Source organism: Tyto alba, unplaced genomic scaffold, assembly GCF_018691265.1.
Source record: "Tyto alba isolate M040663 unplaced genomic scaffold, T.alba_DEE_v4.0 Super-Scaffold_27, whole genome shotgun sequence".
Classification (NCBI taxonomy): domain Eukaryota; kingdom Metazoa; phylum Chordata; class Aves; order Strigiformes; family Tytonidae; genus Tyto; species Tyto alba.
Genome location: NW_024881301.1, coordinates 28,170,676 through 28,192,611, shown reverse-complemented (window position 1 = coordinate 28,192,611; position 21,936 = coordinate 28,170,676). Strand labels below are relative to the sequence as shown.

At 42.8% G+C, this 21,936-nt stretch overlaps 1 protein-coding gene across 1 annotated transcript; it reads right to left on the bottom strand.

Annotated features, from left to right (window-relative positions):
• Window positions 1-1,750: 1,750 nt before the first annotated feature.
• On the bottom strand, window positions 1,751-19,820 carry LOC104356593 (DOMON domain-containing protein FRRS1L). The gene is made up of 5 exons (XM_032988991.2): window positions 19,520-19,820; window positions 17,609-17,693; window positions 16,979-17,117; window positions 13,587-13,833; window positions 1,751-13,130 (listed from the first exon to the last, which is right to left on the bottom strand). Exons 1-5 carry the CDS (start codon window positions 19,782-19,784, stop codon window positions 12,958-12,960), a joined length of 909 nt encoding a protein of 302 aa, XP_032844882.2. The 5' UTR covers window positions 19,785-19,820; the 3' UTR covers window positions 1,751-12,957.
• Window positions 19,821-21,936: the final 2,116 nt, after the last annotated feature.

Here is a 21,936-nt window from a genome sequence, read left to right as displayed (position 1 = left end):
GGCCGGGGGCTGCGGCGCGGCCCCGGGCACGGACGTGCGCCCAGCCCGGCGGGGGAAGGAGGGGAGTTGCCGGCGGGGAAGGGTGCTGGGAAATGTAGTCCTGCCCCGGGAGCGCCGGCCGCAGCGCTCCCCGCCGGGGCGGCGCGGGGCTGGCCCGGGCCCCGCTTTATCCCTCCCTCCCTCCCGCCCGCCCGCCCCGGCCACCGGGCGAGGCTGCCCAGCGCCTTCCTCGCTGTTCCCGGAGGCGGCCGCCGGGAGCTGGAGCTCGAAGGAGCCCTCCGGCTTGCTTCACGTCCTCCTCCCCATCCCAGCAGCGCAGCCCTGTCGCTGCTCTCCCGGCCCTGCTTAGTCTCTGGTAACGGAAAATACTTGGAAATTTGCAGTGTCATTGCAAGGCGGAGAGCAAGACTGGTTAGGCCAGCTGGAGAATCCTGCCTTGTCTGAACAAGTTCTGGCATTAAATGTTTAACAAGGAAGCATCTGGTGCTTTTACTGGGAATTAGGCCCGCTGAAAAAGTAGTCGTCCTGCCTGGTTTTTCAGACCTGACATCTGTAACATTATGTTTCATTGAACGGTTTTTTTTTTGCAAATAATCCAGGGAGGAGCTAATTCACTGCACCTGACATACACCAGACCTCTGTGTCCATGCATAAGGGTAGCAGCTAACATTCTACAGGTAGTCTAAATGCCTCTATAATGAATATGCTTAGTCTGAGCAAGTTTTATTAGGGCTGGAATCCATGCCACTGAAACTAGCTCAGTGCTAGCACTGTGCTACTCCAGCAGTTTTCCTCTCGCAGTTTAACAAAACACTCCAGTTGGTACTAAAGCTGCTGGTAATGCTACCCTAAAACCCACAGAGGCATCTTCCTTTCTTCTGAATGAGAGATGTAGCATATCCTCTACAACATGTTACAGAGATTAAATACCTCTGAACACTGAAAAGTGCATCTAGAGATGGAATTTGATTCCCCTGCCGTGTTTTTGTTTGGTTGGTTGTTTTTTGTTTGGTTGGTTTTTTTTACTTTTTAGGATTTGCATGCAAGTTCAACATTATGTAACATCATGGCAGAGCTGTGTCCACCAGGACTTTAGTGGAGTGTTTCTTGCATGATGCAGGTAGCCAAAACCTGAAAGGACCCTGAACTCAATTGATTTTAACTTGTAAAACAGGAATATAACTGTTCATGGGCCAGCTTTTAAAGACAGAGCCATTTAAAGACAACAGAATATAGCCGACCTATCCCTATAATCACGCCAAGGAGGAAAGGTAGAGGCTTTTTCCACACACTCCCTGTAACTGTGTTGTATCCTGAAGCTGCAGCTGGGCACAGCCCGCTCCCCAGAGTCTTTGCCCCGCTGCCCTGACCTGTCCTTGCTGCAGAGCCTTCCCCCCAGTCACGCACCCCTTCCTGCTTATAGACATCCCTCCTGCAGCTCCTTGTTTTCCTCTGCTGCACGGATCACGTGTAGGTTCGACAAAGTGCTTTAATTTCATGCAGTGGAGGCATTTATAGGCCTACAGGTACCTTGTTTGATCCTGATGGGTGATGAGGCATTACAGGCAGTTGTCCATTTGAGAAGCTTTTATTGCACATTGAAAGGATACTGTCACTCACTGCTCTTTGATCAGAGAGATCTGCCTCCCGGCAGGGTGTTAAAATAGGTAACAAGTATGCATCTCTACCTGAACCTTTTCTCCTCAGTTCCTACAGAGCGGAGGAAGCATGCCAAAGAGACTCCAGTGGCTCATTGTAATGCATTTATTGCGTTAAAGTTCAATTAGCAAGTGTCAATTAAGATTTACACGGGGAGGAGGGGGGGAGTTGAGAGTACAAATCCTTCTGTCAGATAAGCAGAGATGCCAGCAAATCAGATCTTCGTATGGACATCCTTATTCCTTTGATTTTTCTTAACAGACTCAGGCAGTCATGTTCTTCAGGAATAGAAATTGATGTCACCTCTTTGGCTTAAGTGAAGCTATAAATACTGGTATACATAAGCTGAGGATTTGGTCCATACTGTAGAAAAACTTTCCCATTCTGTTTTATTATTCATTATAAACTACTAAACATATGAGAAATAAAAATTTAAAAACCAAACACAGTGCAACATGAACACTTAAGAACAAGAATATGACCATAAACGTCAGAAAGCAACCTCTGAGGTGACAACTGAGGGAGGATGCGTGATCTTTACAAGACACACCTCAAGCTCCACACACCTTAATTCCACAACAGATTTCAAACAGCAACTGCAGCCTTAACAGCTGATTTTGTTTAAGAATTGAAATGTTATGTTATTTTAGATTAGATGCCTATTTAGGTATAAATCGCACAGACGCATTGTGGTTTAGGCATTTTTATGGCCACAGGTAAGTAGTGCACCTCAGGGTCTGACACTACCAGAAATTCTCCAGCAGTCCCTTTGGATGTATTTTTGCTATTCATGCTTCTTCACGGGTGAAGAGGGCAGCAAAGGAATGCTTCTGTGTCAATGTAGATAGGTTTGTGCCTAAAAATAGACACGTGATAAGTATTTATAGTCCTCAGTGCTCTCCTATGTAGAGGGAAATATAAAACGATGTATTAACTAGTAAGAGAGAAGCTTGTAACTTCTGCCTGCTGCTGCACTAGTACCCTTGAGTTTGTGCTTGGAACTGAAGCTTTTGAGTCCCCTTCAGGAGATCCCAGGCATTCCTAGTTTTTATTCACTCCATGTGCAGTCAACACAGCCCAAAATTACAATTATTATCTTATTGTATACAGTTACAAAGTTACTTACAAGCTCTCTTACACAGGATAACAGAATATTGGGTACTGAGGTGACCATGAAGCAGAGGAGACAGACAACGCTGGCAACAGCAGGTTAATCATGAATTATACCTGAAATAACCCCATGAAACTCTGAATTAACTCAGCAATGAAGCCACAAGGTGTCAGCACTGGCCTGTGTATTTAGAAAATAACTCTCTCCCTTCTTGAGAGGCTTGTTTTAACCTGTGTTACTGAAACATTTATGAACATTCAGTTGAGGTTAATCTCACTTCATTAATTCACCTCAGTTTAACGACAGAATAATGTCCTCTTCAGATGAATTAAAAATACTCAACGTAAACTACTATAATTTCAATAGTAGCAGAACCAAAGAAAAAAAATACAAAATTTTTAAAGTTCATCATTAAGATATAAACTGCATCTTTAGGTCACTGGCACATGTCTCTGTATATTGGGCTAAAGAAAAAACTAATCTTTTATGCAGGTCAACTGCTAAAATGAGATGACCCTAAACTAAATGTAATTTACAAAACAGTGATAAAAAGAAAATGAAAAAACAGCTCTTGGGAACACTGGCTCTGGTTGTACCCAGTGATTATAGCAGTGACTAACTTGACTGCAGAAACAACTTCGTTCAGTATCTCGGTATATGCTATTATCAGCAGCACTATACTTGAATGATTCACGTAGAAAACTATGAACCTTGTTCAGTTAACAAGGGGAACGAAATGTGTGGCCATCAGGCAGAGCAGTCAGCAGCACCAACACCAAGATGTTCACTCAGTGGACCAGCATGCAAAACACAGCACCAGTAAGACCTGAGTGCATGGAACAAGAGTTGGATAGAAAGAGATCCGAGTTAACAGAGTATTTTGTTCTCGTCAGGTTTGTGCCTTACCACTCTGTCAAATGTTACGTAGCACAAACAGAATTAAGATCCTCTGTTGAGTATATTTAAGGCCTCTATTGATTAGGATCACTTGGATAGCGCACAAGTAGCTGACACACGAGATCCATCCTTTCCTGCAGCCTGCAACCGCAGGGCAGCAATACCAAGAACAGAGCACACAGTGTAAAAGCAGTAAGTCCCTTGGTGCCTTGAGCCAACTCTTCTTAGTCCACCAGCAAGGAGCTAAAACTCCTGCTGAAACCTGAGAGATCTCAGAAACTGAAGCATCACTGTTTGAGAAGCTTCTACAGCTGCTTTAGCTTGCTGAGCGTTACGGGAGTTCCTCCTTGTCTGTTCCCAGTCTCTAATCCAACTGAGTCTTCTCACTTTCTGCAAAAGCCTGTTCTGACTGCTTCAGGAGCTGCTCTGTCTGGCCAAGCAATGCGGCAGTGGTGAGAGTAGCTAAAGAACACCCAAAGTTGTCATATTGGCACTTGATTCTAGTTGCATCAAACAGGTTACAAAATCTCAGCACAGAGGTCACCACAGGAGCCTCATACATTCTACTTACTTAAAGTAAGTGACAATTGGGTTAATATTTTGATGAAATACAGATGATTACATTTATTTACATTTTCACTGTGTGTCTGATAGTGGAAAAAGGAAAAAACTGTAGTCTCCCACATCTGCTAATCTGTGATGTAACCAGATTCACTGACTTAAATGGAATTATTTAGGGAAATAAATTCAAGCCCATGGCACAGGAAGGAACTGTTAACACAGGGAAGCAGCAGAGCACTACTTTATCCTCACAGAGACCTTTTTTTTCCCCTTTTATAAATGCCATACCACACATTTTCTTAGACTAAAAAGGCATTTATTATAACAGGTTTATAAATATTGTTGTCTGTCACTGTCAAATAGCTAACAAGGCTCACTTGAACACCAACATTTAGTATGAAACAGACGTTACAAAGCAAGATTTTAGGGCATGCAGTCATGTAGGTCACCATAATTTCATCATGTATTCATTCAGCGTTATTTTTCTGAAAAGACTAGTGCATAAATACAAGTAAGTTTGATGATTACTTCTGGACTACAAAACCTCAGTTCGGCACTCCTACCCAACCAAATGCTCATTGACTTCACACGGATGCTGGGTGTCAGCATACAGAACAGAGCCTGTAGCACACAGAATGCAGAACACCACTTAGCACTATAGTTACAAGTTGCTTAATTGTATGTTCTATCTCTGTATTAGCCTTGAGAACGCTGAACAAAGTCAAAACGGTAGAGATGCCTTTCCAGGTTCAACTGTTACGCTTCACGTAATACAAAACAAAGTGGCAAGAGTTAACATCGTTACGGCAGCCTGCTTACTTGCAAAGGGGTTAAAGAAACCAGACCTCAGGATATATTAATCAGAAATACCAAGGCATACCAGGCATCTGTTTTAACCTAAACAGAACTCATGATGCTTCAAATACGCTAACAAAATATATCTGCTTAAATAAAGGCTGGTGACATCACACACAAAATATCAGAGTCCCACCATTTCATTTTTTTAATTAGTTAATAGGTTTGGAATGTCATCTTTGGGTCAAGACCTGAATGATACTTTCAGCTTTAGAGAAAATCTGTTGTGGTAATTCTTTCTATTTCAATTTTATCGATGGTTTCATATCACCGATGGTGAAAAACTGAAAAAGAAATCATTGCTTTATATGTGAGCAGCCCAATATTTCAGAAGCAAATAGCATATTTTCTACTGAAAGATTTTATTTTTCTTCCTAGATTTCAACATGGCATCTCTGCTTCCTTTCCTATTATCCTAACACTCTATATGACAATATTTTCTTGACTTATTGAACTTATCCTCATTACATCTTGTTTGGAAAAAAATGTAAATAATACTGTAAAAAAAACATTAATGTGAGGCTAATTTTTGTACCCAAGAAGGTGATAAAACATTAGTGTATAAAAACTGCAAACATAATACCTTAGCAGGTAACATCTCAGGTTTATATATATATTCTTCTGGATCACTTTACCCCCAGAATACCAGCTAGGAGTCAGGGAACATGTAGGATTCTGTGGTTTGTCATCTTTAATTTCCAAAGCAGAGTCTACCCTTTTGTTTATAAACTCTTGTTTAATTCTCAAACTTACACACACACACACACACAAAAATACCTTCAGCAAATTTACAATGCCTAAATATTAATTCTGGGAAGAATATTCCTCATTAATCTAACCTTTGCACATCACTGGTGAAAAGTCAGCAAGAACATTTTTTTATTCCTTGAAACATAACGTGAGTTGTTCCTCTATTTAGTCTTCTACCATTACCATCTTAAGAAATCGAACTGAAAGATGTCAAGCTTGAGAGAGATGTGAGACTAAATTAGGCAACATGATGCAATTGCTGGTTGCCATAAAACACTCACTGCTCTGAGTAGGCATTGGAGCCATAAAAGACTTGCAGCTGCTTGGCACTTCTGAAAAATCCAATTATTTCTTTAAACATGTAAACATTAATTTGGGTAAGTATCATTTAGAAGCAGCTCAGAAAAGTACTGCTACCAGGTAATTCTGTAATGTTCTGGTCTACAAAGACCACAACACCTTTATGGAAAGGTTCTTCGGAGCACCATATAAAAGTTCACCTTGTACGCACCTTCCTAAAAAGCCTCTAACTACAGATCAAAATGAGCCTATATGGAGCAGCAGCTGTTCTAAAATACGGGCTGTGAAGTCCTGCACCGTGCTCCAACCTCACACTGGTTTGAAAGAACGCTCCTGTTTAAGAGAAGAACCACGGACGTAGGGCAGAAGCAACAGTTGCGAATGACTACGAAGCTGCATCAAGCGAAGTTCATTAGGAAAAAGTTCTTCACTGAGAGGTTGGTTAATCATTGGAACAGGCTCCCCAGGGACGTGGTCACAGCACTGAGCCTCTCAGTTCAAGAAGCATCTGGACAACATCATTTTAGTTTTAGGTAGTCCTGTGAGGAGCAGAGAGTTGGACTCCGTGATCCTTATGGGTCCCTTCCAACTTGAGATATTCTGCGAGTCTATGAGTGTAATTCAAACTATTTAGCAAGCCAAGAAAAAAAAAAAAAAAATCTGCCCCTTTCCTTACATCAGATTTGTTGCTATTGCCAAGTCAAATCATGGATTTTCAAAGCAAGTAATGTCTTTTAAGTCTGCTTTTTCACACCTATCAACTCCACAAGCTGCATACATCCTCCCTGACATTTTGAAATTACAGTGTTTTTGCCTCACTATCTGAGCCCAAATTAGAAGAGTTAAATAACCAAGTTCAAGCATACATAATTTTAACAAACCCACTGTAAAGGTAAAATAAAAATAAAATGAAAGTTACCTAAGTGATTATTTCATGCTAATAAAACAGGCTTAGAAAAGGAAGGTTTATGCAGATCTTACTCTGTATCCACAGAAATCAAATGCATCAACATATAAATTGCACAGAAATAACTAGATACAAAAAAAAAAAAAAGTGGTGAGAAGTTGACATATGGTCAATAAATATAAGTTATTTTCTTTTGATTAATTTTTGTACTCAGGAAATTGAGATTTTTTTTTTTTTTTTAGAAACCTTCCAGTTGAGTATCCATATCTGTGCTGGGCAGGGTGTGGGAGAACTGCATTAGGTCCTAACACACCACTACAGAAACACAGATAACGACTTTTTAATTAGGGCAGGGAAATAGACCATGTACATTGAAAGCTATTAAGAAAAGTTGTAGAGCCTCCATCTTTTGATACTCCAACTGCTGCAGTAATTGTTTATAAAATGGCCAGTGAGCAGATACATATGCAGCAGCCAACCATTACTGCTCTCTACAGGGTCTTGACAGGTTTTCGTACCTCCAAAGGCAAGATCAAGCCTCTAGCTCTTACCTTGGAGTTTCGGAGAGTACACATCTTGAGGCACAGTCTGACCTTGTGCCCACATCAGCCCTTACACAGCTTGGACCTGCATAAAAGCTGACTTCTCACTGAAGCCAGATTCTGTTCCTTATATTCACATCAAGTAATATTTGCCTGTGATTAAAAGTGCCAGACGTGTTCTGCCACGTGTAAACTCAGGCAAAAATAGGAAGTGTGCCAAAACCATCAGTCCTTCCTTGTCATTCAGCCTTCCTAACAGGCCCTCCGCTCTTCTACCCCAAACTATTTGAAGTCACCAGTGTCTCACCGTGTAGCCTTCAAGCAGCCTGCTCATTACATGCTGTGGAGTCAGGGTTGAAGTAGAAGATGCCAATTCATGCAGCTTATGCACATACACAGCTTCGTGAAGCACCAACACAACTGTAACGTTTAAATGCGCTTCCACTTCTATCATAAATCTAAGGCTCTATACAGAGTTATACTTTGTATAAAATACTAGCATACTCACGATAGAGATCTCTGCTACACATCAGTGTGTCAAACCAAGGAGTCAAAATGTAATTTCCGTGCTGATAAAAGTTCTGAAGTCTGTATATAAGCTTTACTTCTGCCTCTAGAGTATGACATGGTGCAGACTTCCAGTGGACCCAGAAAACATCAAAAAGACCTGACAGAGGGTCTATTCGCTAAAAGGAGAATAAGTCGCTTCTTTATAAATGTCTGATGCACTGGATGGATGGGAAAGTAAGAAGACAGACAAAAAATAGGGAGACCTGCCTCTTTCCTTAAACTTACAACAGTCACAGAAAACTGGAGTATCATCAATGACAGATTTCTAATTGTGACCTGGATAATCACAAAGGCAGCTGTGTGTCAGCCCTCCTGACCCACTTGCTTCTCTTCACAGCTGGGCTAAGACTTCTCAGGATCATTTTCCTAAACAGTATAAGGCATCTGTGGAAACAGGGACAGGACGTTGGCTAGTGACAAGGAGCACGGTGTTTTTCAGAGGAAGACTAGACGTTAACACTCACAGTAAGAACACTATCTACAGTCTGGCAAAAGCAGACAGGAGTATTTAAGGGATTTGGTGTAGGATGGGTTGTGCTGTTTGTTATTTCCATTTCGCAGTAGCCGCTGAGAAGCGGTTGCAGGGATCCGCTTCCCGGTTCAGGCCCGGAATACAGTGCCCCGAGCGAGCTTCAGAACTGCCGCCTGGGTTTGCTGATGTACACCACGCTCCAGTCAGTCTCTAATCCCTACGTTAAAGACTGCAAAAAGCAGTGACAAACACAGCTTTGACAATTTTCAACCCAATCTGGGGGTTTCCTCAGTTAAGGGAGACCACAAGTGTTTATTTTCTGCAATCCTTGGATAGCAAAACCCAATCTAGGACAAGAAACCCACGGAGGGATTTCAAACTTTTCTCATCAGTATGTCCCCTTTCAAAACCCAAGTATTTCCCTTATAATGATAGAATTTTGAAGAAATCATCACCCTGTATCCCAGGTCATTATCAAATCAGCTGTGCTTTTCGGGGGTGGAATCAATTAACATCTAGGAGTATCTCACCTATCCGTAAGAATATACACAGTTATTCAATTCCAGCAAAGGAAAAAAATATTTTTTAAAAGTCTGTCCTCACCACTTACTTTTTTTCCCCTCTCCTACCCTACTTACTATTAATGTCATTTCAGGTCTAGCTTATTATTTGTAGCAGGGTACCAGTCAGACAGTACAGTCAAAAAACAATGTCCCTTTGCAATAGGCACTGTCACAAATATAAGCAGCTGATTTCTTTTCCAACTAACTTACAAACTTTAAAAAGTTTAAAACATTATAGATAAGATGGACAGAATTAGCAGAGGGTGATAATGAAGTTAATGTAACAAGCAATGGCCAGAACTAAGTTTAGTTCTGCCTGGAAAGAACATGTTCAAGGACGTTAATTAATGCCTTGTGGTCTTTGCCAGTCCTATCCTTCTAATAAATAAGCAAAGTTTCCAAAGGACATCATACTCTAAACATGCACTTTCTAAACTCGCTGCCTCCGTATTACATCACCCTGCAGCAAGGAATTCTCAAAATAAAAGCCCTTTGGAAATGTGTTCTTTAACAGCTGCTTGCTAGTAGGCACCATAAAGAAACTAAAAATTACTTGATTTGGAGAAGGCAATGTCTGCCTCCTCTTCTAAAGAAGGCCTTTTCCTCTAGTTTGTGTTGGTAAGTGTTAATTAGAAAAATTTTTAAAAAATATTTGAAATGCCACAATCACTGAACAATTACTTTGAAGAAAGCTACTTTGTAGGAACTCTGTGTAACAGGGATCAATCCTGCTTTTCAATTTTAAAAAGAAAAATAAAACAAAACTCAACACACATGAAAATCAACATACCTTCCATGACAAGTTACTACACCCACTCAAATATTACGACTTACCAAGTATCACGCAAAGTTAGACCAGTGAGTTTAAGCCTTTTAATTTCTCTTACAGCCTTTTTCTTCTCATATTTCTTCCCACCTAGTAATTTATAAAGACTTGTACCTTCTTTGTTTGTCAACTTGAATCTGATACTCCTGCTTTTTCCACTCCGAAGAACAATGCTCAGACAAACTCAGTGCTAAACTTAACTATCAGTTGAAACACTAAAGAAAATAGATTGCCTTGCTGCTTGTTGTGGCCTTTTATTTCCTTCCACTTGATTAGAAATACTTCATTAGTGCTAATTAAGTACTTTGAGGCTTGGGTGAAAGTTTTTATAGAAGTTCACATTTCTGCTAGTACTTCAAGAAGAGAAAAATATGATGACAAAAACACCAAGCCCACACTGACAAGTAAACTGAAAAAGAAAAAAAAAAAAAAGAAGGTATTTTTACCGTAATTGGGAACACGGGTACAGCTGAAGACTGAAGCAGTTTATACTTTGCAGCAGACACACCCTTAAGCAGCTCTACTCTGCTCCGAATTTGCTGTTGCTTTAAAGCCTGAACTTTAAACACGTCTGACTCCATGCAAGTGGAAAACAGCTCCACGGGTGTTGCACGTTTACCTTGGTATCATTATTGGCATCCTTAACATACTTCCGTGCATGGGGCCAGCCAGGCTATCCTAAATCCAGAACTGTATTAAAGAAGAAAAAAGGATCCGGGATGGGTTTCTATCTTACTTCAGTAACTTTCAATTATTAGATTAGCCCTTTAGTGGGTAACCAGGTAAGTGCCTGAAATTAAAATAGTAAATATAAAGCCATAAGCTAAAGCAACCCTGAGGTTACTTTGAATAGATGTCATCTCTGAGAAGGAACTGCGCTATCTCAGCTGCCTACAAATTAGCACAAAGGAGAAATAACTTGTCCTAATGATTCCTTCACTTCACCTGGATGCTGAATATAAAACTCATTATCCTTCAGCTATCTCCTTCAGCCCATCTTAAGGCTAAATTTTACAGCCATCATGAACCCAAGCAGACCTTCCTTATTAGGTGGTCTCTGCTATGTATGTTTCATCAGATGATGAGTAGGTTATCCAATTTGAGAGAAGTAACTTACACCAACTAAAGCTACTATATGTACTTTTAAAGTTCGCTTCATTCTGAATTTCTCTTCCCCCTCCTGAACTCAAGTCCAGTAATCCTAAGTGAACAAATCCTTAAAGACATCAATCAAAATATGTATTACTAAGCAATCTTTCGTTTGAAATCAGCGATAAAGCGTGTGTGATGGAGATAAATTCATTTGCAGTCTAATTCATATACTTTAAGCATAGGTTTGAAGAATGCTGGGCCTAAAAAATTAGTCTACAGACTTCAGTCTGTGACTAATGATGCAAACCCAGCAAAGCTAGATAATCTTTTTACACTCTGTGCAGCAATGAGAATAGAAAGGAGGTCCATCGTATACTTTACCAGAACCTGTTACAGAGTCCTCAACGTACCACATTAGATAGAAGTTTGGCACAATTTAAATCTTAATTCTATTTAAATAGAATTTTAATGCAAGTTTGGAAGTCAATGCACAACCTTATCTAAGCACATTTGACTGCTACGTGTAGACTTGTGTCATACACTTCCAGTCACGTGAAGAACAGAAATTCTTCACAGGAATTCAAAGTTTTTCATAATATTCTGTGGCTCATAAATACATTTTGACACTTTCCATTTCTATAATAATATTTAGCATTCATCTTGGTAATATTTATTTGGTGATAAAATAATCTAATGTTTTTCCGCTTTAGCTGATCTTTTTCCACTGTAACTACATTTTGGCAATGGTTTGATGAAACTAAAGATACTGGTCTTCTTATTAAACCTTATCTTTCCCTGCAAATAATCTCAATTATATTTCCGTTTCTTTTTAAGTTAACACCAGCTGCCCATATTAATCTTTAACATGAACAGGATATACAGGCATAAGACACAGAAAAACAGATTACTTCATACTACTACACAACTGCTTAAAAATGTATTTACATGTCAGCAAAATTACTGTTTTTTCATAAAAAGAGAAAAATCGATTTAATCTTTTGGGAGGACATCCTATGGCTTGTTGGGAACTTCTATATTCATTATGTTTTACACCTGGTTTTCCTATGTACGGAGAATTTACATCACTGTATTCTCCCTTCCCCTTGTTCAAGTAACTTTATATCTCACTCATAAAAGTAGTAGCCGTTTCTTTCAAGAAGGCTGTTGAAACATTATTATTATAAAGACATTCATCATCTCTTTTCCATTAAAAAAAAACAAACAAACAAACCATATTAATGCTTGATTATCCAAGTTTAGTCTTGGAAAATACCAGAGCAAATAAACCTTGATGAATATTAAAAAAAAAAAAAAAAAAAAAAAGGGAGAACTGTCCATTACTGAAGGGCAGGTTTTATACTGCTGTGTTGGTATCCAGATCTTAAGCTCAGAAACTGCACTTGGAGTTGTGCTGTCTGCTCCAGAAGTACCAAACAGCATTATAAGGTTTTCCCAATTTTGCTTTTTGCGAGCAATTTGGAAGGCAATTTTGTTATCTGAGATGTCCATTATGAAATTTGTCTAAACACACATACAGACACCCCTCCCAAACACACATACACACGAACACACATTGATTTTACAAAAGTCTCCTTTTCTTCAAGCAAGTAGTCACAACACTGAAAATATTCTCCTATGTATGTGTTCACTGATCATTCTTAAATGATTTGTCATCACTCTGCCACTCAAAGGAGATGGTTATTTCATTCTCCTGAGAAGCTAACTATGTTCAAAAGCAGCTAGATGAGGATGGTGGTGTGATATAAATTCCAATAGAAAAATGCATCGTCCATCTGTATAGCTGTCCATCCTGAGAAACTTCCACTGACAAATTCTTGCTATCTTCCATCAGTCATGGGGTTCCCATCAGTAAATAGAAGGTCAGTGCAACAATGAGGAGCAAGCAGAATGGAGAAGAGAAGGTCTGATAGGCAGCTGATGGCATGAAAATATCTTCATACTTGTAAATACTGACAACACGCTCTGATACGGGTGGTGAGTCTATATCATGACGAGTTATAGAACCTTTAGCAGGTAAGGGCAGAAAGAAATAGCATCAGGTGCATGTTTTCTGTAACTCTACCAAAGAAACAGGTAGACAGCCAAGTAATTTTCAAACCTACAGGAGCATACAATATTATGCTGTCAGTGAATAGGGTCATCTCTCTGCCTTCTGAAATTAAACTTCCGAATAAAACAAATTTCAAGTAAACAATAAACATCCTTCAAAGGCATTCAGAATTTCTAGTTATGAAGTTCTACATTTATTTTCGAGGAGCGGGGGTAATAACTCTACAGCCAAGAACCCACAACATGTAGGACTGTTATTTACCTGGTCTTCCTTTTTATCTGTTTTTAAGCCTCATGCTGCCAGAATTTCAGTTCATTTAAAAAAAGGGGTTCTAATAAGAATAATGTAATCGAAAGACTTTTCTCAATTCTGGTACCTCAGTTCTGTCAGTAACACAGAAATCAACTTACCCTGAATTGCTGGACCCCAGGCAAACAGGTAGTACCAACTCAAGTGCAGATCTACGATGGTTTCCTCTCGGGGAACATATACAGGACGCTTGAATCGACATGTTACACGATTGTTTTCAAAAACCCCTTCTTCATCTCTAGCAGGATTTCTCTGGATTTCTTTAGCCCACTGACCGACATTATAGAAGTGCTGTATTCGGACTCTTCCATTATCATCATGAACACAAGCCATGACATCATCTCCTCCCTACATGATAAAACATATTGGTAGAAAAAAACCCAAAAGCGTCACAAAGCATCTCCTCCTTTATGTATATAACTTTAATCATTAAAAACTAAGTAAGACCTGGGGCTCTCATTCCTTCTTTCTCAGTTATATATACAGAAATATTTGTTTCCCTAACCACATGCCTTCAATCAGATTGAAAAGCACAGTATTTACTTACTATATCTGAATTTTCTTTTGGATCTTTCTAAGAGTTGTTTTACCTAACAGTTATAACGTATTTGTAAGACATGATATCACCCTGACAACACGTAATTAATTGATCAGTGGAAGGCTGTTTCCTTTCCTGATTTCTGAAGTTCTGGGATCCTGCTTCATAAAAACTGTGAGTCTTGAATCCTTGATGCGTACAAACCCCACTGCATCAAAACATGGACAGAAAGATAATACAATTCAGTATAATAGTGATGAATCTACTAAATATGGGGAAATAATAGCATAAATTACAGTCTGTCTTTTCTAGTCTCTTCTCATGTTCACCTAAGGGAACATCACTTCTTTTATCTCTTAAGAGAAAATGAAAAATGTTCAGCCTGTATTGACAGAATACAGAACACCGTAAGATATAAGAAGTAATCAATATGTGCTTCTTTGCATATCATGAACAGCCACCAAGCATTACCATCAAGCAAAGAAACAACGGACAGAAGGGAGTGTGAGACAGTTGTTTGCAGAGGTCACCCACAGAAATATTGAACCAGCTGCTAGAACAGCTACTCCAGGTCACTGACGAAGTGGGAGAGCACTCAGGGATCAGCATGAATTTTAGGAGCGCTATCTCCCAGAAGCCTTAGTACCAAGCATCGTTAACACACAGTTAATAACAAGTTGGATGAATGGCATTTAACTGACCACCACTGCCACAGGTATCGGTGCTATATTACACACAGGCCCTGCTTCTCCAACACTGACCTTTCATGCTGATGACAGACCCAATGCTTGCTAGCGTGATAATCTCTGTCTGTTGTTATAGAGGGAGGAGGGAAAAAGGGTGCATTTCAGCTCTCTGGAAATACTGCTGTGTGGATTCGTTAAAAGAGGTGCCCAAAATGAGGGAAAAGGGGGACACCTAGGTAAAGCCCATGCTTGAACAGATTCTGCACCTCGGTGCTGCTGCAGGCAACCTTTCCAGCTCCTGTCTTGAGCCTATCCTTGCTCTCCATAACTTATTTTCCAAGTTCAGTTTGTATATATCTGAACACAAATCCCTCATTCTTATGTACAAAGAGACAAAAATAAATATGTTTCCACACAGAAGAAAAAATATTAGAAGGAAAGAAAAAAAGCATTCTGCATCTCAGTTAACAGAAATGACATTACAAAATCCTGCCTAGGCACAAGAGCCTGCAAGTGGGAAAGCGTAATGTTATTTGAGACAAAGAAATGGGTCACAGGACTTTAAAAAAAAAAAAATCTATTGAGGACATAAAATAAGGTTTTTTTTTCCTGAACTTCTGTAGCTATCAAGGCCACACCATTTTGACGAAGGACTCCAAAGCACAGTCTACTTCTCACAGCTAAGCTGTTTTGACCCAGAGCCATTTTACCATTCGAGCCTGTGCATCCCAGGACACCAAAACCTCCTGGAAGTTATGAAGAAGGATGAAGTCAGCAGGGGAACAGGAGAGGAAGACAGATGCTAGCTGGTTTTAGTCCAGATGACGGATGGGCTTTATAACACGTATGCAGCAAATTTGGAAGCAAAACCTTTTACTTTCCACTTACTTTATTCTTCTTGCCAGTAACTGAGACTTAACATGGTGCCTGGTGTGCCTGGGATGAAAGGCCACGCCTGCTCTCCAAGGGGCTGACGAGCTGCAGGCAGTGGGACCCTGGGATCTAGTGCAGGTATATCAGAGTTACAAACCCGTAACACAATCTCTGATTGCTTGGGGCCAAACGCTTCTAGGTGCTGACCTGCTTTGAAACCCCTGTTGAGTACTTGCATTTCCAGGCATCTAAACTCTTCCCCAAATTTGGCTGTAAAACTGTTCCTCACATCATTAAAAACATGGAACTGCTTCTTGTGACGTGAATTGTTCTTGATGACATAAAAGACTTCTATCTTTATCGTGTTTATTTACAGTGTCATATTAAAACATACAGTAATGACTACAAAGCACCTGCCATCACATTTTCCTTTTATTTCTCATTCTGGGTCTGATAAAAATGTTGTTAAGTCAGCACGAGTCTTCCCATTCATTTTTGTGGGTCCTAGCCTAGAACAACTATACAAGAAACAATCCTGTCCTCTGACTTGTGATTTAGGACATAGGTTCAGTATTGTTTTATATATTCAGGAATGTTTCTGTATACAAACACCTACATTATGAACTGAATTTTAATCCTAAATATTTTACCAAAGATTACAGACAAACCACCTTTGCCTAAGTCATCTATTGCTCAGGTTTTTTGAAATTCGCACACTACATACTGCTATTTTGCTCACTGAAACACAACAAAAAGTGAATGAACAAGTAAGTATAGGAACGAGCATAAAACCAAACCAAATAAAATCCAGGAGAGATAGATGAAGAAGTTTTAAAAAGACTGCTTTCTAGAGTAGGTATGTTTAAATTAGCAGGAGCCATTTTGTCATACATTTGTGGCTTCCCTGAAACAACACACGGGTATGAAAGAAACGAAAAGATTTCCAAAATGTAATGGCGAAAGCCATACTTATATCGCTGAAAGTCAGCTGATTTACTGAAGAACAAAATTGTTTGCTATTTAGTTTCTGATGTGCCTTTTGCCTAAGTAACGCTGACATAAAGCACAACAGGACATTTCCACCTGAATTGGCTTATCCCCGAGGGCTTTTCTAACAAAAGGGCAAAAAGCTAGTAACATTCAGACATTGGGAGCTGAACTGAAATACTGTTGCAATTCTCAGGGAAGGGAAAGGACGTGTCAGGAAGGATGAGGCAGGTTTCTGGGAGGCAGTAGGCCTGGCTTCAGCTCCCAGGGCAGCTACCGAGCGGTGCTTTGTTTTCAACAAGTCAGTTTTTCCTTATATGCTGTTTCTGACCGATCAAATATAAACCATTTATATCCTAGCATGTAAAAGTGTGCCCGCGGTCGACATGAAGCACCGTGCGTGTCTTACCATTTTCTTGTCTGAGGAAAATCCCACCGCCACCCAGCCATCAGTATCGGCACTCAACTCAAATTCAACATCGGCTCCTATTCTACGGTAACTTAGAAAGTAGTCACAAGTCTCTGCATTGCACCCAGGTTTACCGTACCTATATGGAATTGGAAAGACACGTAACTTTTCCTTGCAATTTCCTGCTAAGGAACTTAATTACATTTCTGCAAGAAAAAACTAAAAGAATGCATTTTGGTATAATGGCAGTAAAACACAGTATATTATGCTATACACAAAGTACCATTAGTTAAGTGTTTGCAATTATGACCCTTTTAGTGTAAGAATGTATATTTAAACAGTACAGCAAGCAATTAGTTACACACAGTATTACTCTGTTGACTTTCCTAGCCCTGGTTTTGGAAGTGCTTCATGAAAATACATGAAGCATGAAATAACTGTAGGTCCATAACTATGACGTATATCCTTAAATAATCTAGTTTCCTCAAATAATATAGTTCGTAACTATAAAGTATGTTGTTAAATAATGAATATTTATTCAAATGAATATGGAACATTTACCAAAGCCTCCAATGCAATCAGACAGCATTTGCAAACACAAAGGTATCTGCACTCTTATCTCAGACTGACCTGAAGCATCCCTTGGTTTTTCCACAGTCATCCACTCTGATTTTTGCAAATGGATCCACAGGAGGAGCAGTAGGGAAAGGGTAACCTGTAGAATCAGAATGAAATATTACCAAATAAAATGCAAGAAATAAAAAGCATTAATACTAAAGCGAAAGGGTTCCAATAGCATCTACTTTGTCTGCTGATAACCGAGCTGTTCAGATGAGGGACTACTTTGTCACATACACAACGCCTTGCTCAGTTGGATTCCAGGTACGAAAGTAACACTGATAACTGAAAACAAACATTTTCTCAGGTTTCCTACATTTGTCAAGAAGGGAGAAGGATGCCGGAGCACAGCTTTGCTACACCAAGGGCAAAAGTTAACTTAAGGCATCAGGAACACGGAGTAGTACAGTCAACAAACAATTAGGGATCTCCACTCAGCTGTGTCTTTGTGCACTCTTAGTCCCCTCGGGAAATCCGTAAGGGAGCTAAATCTGACTCCTTAGCCATAAATGACAGAATCAAGTACAAATGCAGGGCGCCAGATTCAGAGCTGCAGGAATGGATACCGAAAGGACCTTGTAATACGTTCTCCATTAAGAAGTAAAATAAAACATGCATTGCAATAAAAGGTCAGAGGGTATCAAAACAGGGAATAATTGCCTGCAGTTATGATTTACAGTCACTTGTGAGGAAAGACCCAGAAGAGCCGGACAATGACAGTTATGATCCCAAGCAATCCTGTCTGCTGTACGATAGTACACCAAAGAGAAAATGTGAACATTTGCAAACAGACCTTTTCTGTCTTGGCTCGTAGACGTCTTTGCCTGTTGCATGAACACAGGTATTTTAATAAGATGTTCTTCTACTTAGCCAGCTGACAACCAAAACGCTAGCTGTGAAACTAGAAAGTCCTCTAAAAGTACTTCATTGAATAGGAAATAAACATTGCAGTTAGTTACAGCATCTGCACACAAAAGTTTAACCTACCCAACCTTAGGCATTTGGGAGCCCTGATTCACCTTCCTAGATTTCTGACGATGCCAACGGAGAGAGAAAGCATGCTGTAAACTGCAGGTTACAGCCTCCATTAACTGTACCAAGGGCCTGGGTAAATTACCCAGCGTAAACGTGTTAAGTCGGCAAAATGTCAGATCAGCCTGTAGCAGAGCATCACTGAAAGCCTGGTCACCCTCTATTCTCGCTTCTTCCTTTTTGTCCAAATGCATCAAACAACCGGTTTTCAATGCAGTTTAGCCACAAAAACCGGCGTTTTTAACATTCCCGCATTTGTAAATGCAAAAAAAAAAAAAAAAAAAAAAAAGAAAACCCCACCAAAATCCAGGACTACAGCGCTTCTTACCACTTCGGACACCACACGGCATTTCGAAAGCCACAAAAAACCGAACTCCTTTTAAGTCAAGCGGTCCGGAAAGCTTTTTCGCGAGGGCAGTTCGCACCTCGGCAGGCGAGCCACCGCCGGCCGCCCCGGCTCAGAGGGGACCCCCCCCCCCCCCCCCGGGCCCCTCCCGCGGCCCCCGGCCTGGGGAAATGCCCGGGCCCGAGCGAGGCGCTGGCCCTGCGGGGGGCCCGGCCGGCGGGTAGGGCAGCCGGGGGACCCCACTGCCCCTGCCCCTGCCCCTGTCCCTGCCCCTGTCCCTGCCCCTGTCCCTGCCCCTGTCCCTGCCCCTGTCCCTGCCCCGGTCCCGGCCCCGGTCCCGGCCCCGGCCCCCGAGCGGCAGGGCGGGCGGAAGATGGCGGCGGGCGCTGGCCTTCGTGCTGAACAACGCCGCCGCCGCCGCCGCCGCCTGCGGGCCGCCACCAACCGCCCGGCCCGGCCCGGCCCGGCCCGGCCCGGCCCTCCCTCCCCCGCGGCCGTCTCGCCGCGCCCCGCCTGTCCCCGCCGCCTGCCCCCGGCCGCCGCACCCTCCTCGGAGAGGTAGCGCAGGTCGTAGAACTCGCTGGCGAAGGTGCCGTACGAGGAGTCGTGGTGGTGGGGCCGCGCCGCCTCCTCGCCGTGCTCCCCGCCGCCCGCCTCCCGCCGCCCGCCGCCTTCCTCCGCCGGGCTGGCGGCGGAGCCGGCCAGGAGCAGCAGCAGCAGCAGCAGCCGCCGCCAAGCGCCGCGGCTCCGCACCGCCATGGCGGCGGCGGCGGCGGCGGGGCGGGGAGGCGGCGGCGCCCGAGCGCGCATCCTGCGCGGCCGCCCGCGGGCTCCTGCGCCGCTGCCGCCGGCCGAGCGGGGGAGGCGGCGGCGGAGGGGGGGCTGCGGGGGCGGGTGAAGGGCACGCTGCGGGAAGGTGTTTGCCGGGGGGCGTGGGTTGGGGGGAAAGGTGTAAGGGCGGGGTGTGCGTGGGCGGTGTGGGTCGCCGCCAGCCCCGCCGCAGGCAAAGCCCCGACGGCACCGAGCCCTCCCGCCGGGCCCGCGGGGGGGGGGGGGGGGGCGCGTCTTGGCCTTCCCTGCTCCCCCGCGCCCCCAGCCCCACGCGGGGAGCGCCCCACGCGGGGAGCACCCCACGGCCCACGCCGCCCCGCCTGCTCCCACCGCCCCGGGGCGCGGCTCTCGGCGGGCAGCACCCGGCCGCCCCCGTGGCCTCGATTCACGGAAACCTCCCCGCAGGTGCTTCGGGAGGGCGTGATAAATCCCGCTCGGTAACTGCCGGGCAAACTCGCCTCTCGTTTTCTCGTTTTTAACGATTTCTGGGACGGGACCGAGGGCACGGCGCGGTTTGACATTCCTTGCAGGTAAAACCCCGCGCGAGCGAGCGTTCGCTGCCTGATGGCGTGTTCTTGCGTTGTGTTTTATGCAATGTAACCGCAGCGGTATGAACATGCTGAAAGCCCGGCAGAACTGAAGGAGAATCCGGCTTGCACCCCCCAAAGTTAGCTTGGGCTCCTGCCACTGAGGCTGGGCTTGCGGCCGGGCGCTAAGGACACGCTTGCGTTCTCGCTGTGCCGTGGTTTCTACGGGCTGATGGAGGAACAACGACTTTCCGTCCCCCGTGTTGGCCAGAGTTGCTCTTTTTTCGGGTTTGGATTGCCGTCTTCTGGTTATAACTGTCATTTCTTTTTTTTTTTTTTTATATTGTTACGCGTGATTACACTCCGTCCTCTGAGAGCCTGGAAGAAAATTCAGCAAAACACCGGGGAGGAGGGAGGGAGAAAGAAGAAGACGCGATAGTTGGCAATATTCTGGAAATTAAAATAGCTCTCAATTTAAACCTCTTATTTTTTGGTAGCGATGACTGAACTGAGTTACTTTTTGACGGGGCACTGAGACTGCCCGAGTCCTAGCCTGAGTTAGGGATAAATTCACTCCCTCGGGCTGGGTGGTTGCTTGTAATACCGGAATGTGCTCATCTGCGCTGAGCGGAGGACGTTAATTCATGTCTCCACGCTTTAGTCCGGTGGAGTAGCATGCTGTCTCCCACTGCAAACAGAGGAACAGCCACACAGTGGTACAAAATAAGTTGCTAAAGCAATTCCAGTCGCGTGCAAATTCAACGTGTTCCATAGGAGTGTACAGAGAAAGCTATGGGAGAGTAACACCAGGCTCAAGAACAAAATAATGAGTCCCTTCTTCCCACCTCGCTTAGCCTGGCAAACTTTACCAGGCCAGTGGAAAACAAGAAAACAAACAGCAGTAGTGAAACCATTATAAATCAGGCTACCAGGAAAATAAGGCTGCAGCTTATTCTTTCTGGCAATAATCAACTCTGATGAAGGCCCCCCATCTCCTTTTTGAAATAGCTAGCTGAGGGTTGTGATGCCTGTGAAGAAGCATTTGCTCAGCAAGGGAACAGCTGTCAGCTGCATGCTGGTTTTTCCTCCCTGGAAACAGGCCCCAGCGCACTGCGACACAGGCGATATTTCGCAGTTATAGTAAGCGCTTGGGATATTTATCATGTATTGTTTGTACCTACATGGCACCTATTGTTTTAAATCTAACGGCTAAGGTAACTGTTGGTGACCACAGTGGAGCTGCACTGATTTTCTAGAGGTGAGGATACGGCTAAGAGGCTGACCCTACTGCATGTGCCTCCCTCCTAGTAAATCCTTAAAAATTAAAATATTATAGATACATTTTTTTTTTCCTTAGCAGAACCTCTTGTGTTTGACTGAAGGTTGTCCCTATCACAAAAATGGGTTGCTTAGGGGAAGCAATGTCATACTGAGACTGAGGCAGAGCACTAACGAGTGCCTTCAATTTTCAGCAGACGCTCTACACTGCGACTGACAGCACTGCCTGTGCAGCAGCAGTTCTGCCCAGAAGATCCTTATCTGATCAAGTAATGATTAAGGCTGCCATCAAAAAAAGCGTTAGCAGAAAGAGTCCAAACTGCAGT

Bases quoted from the DNA above. Each gene is read 5' to 3' on its own strand.
- LOC104356593 (XM_032988991.2), bottom strand. From the start codon at position 19,784: ATGCGCGCTCGGGCGCCGCCGCCTCCCCGCCCCGCCGCCGCCGCCGCC. The intron at 17,118-17,608 runs GTCAGTCTGAGA...AATTCCATATAG, and splicing joins AAAACCAAGGGATGCTTCAG to GTACGGTAAACCTGGGTGCA. The intron at 13,131-13,586 runs GTAAGTTGATTT...TACCTGCTAAAG, and splicing joins CTGGGGTCCAGCAATTCAGG to GTTCTATAACTCGTCATGAT.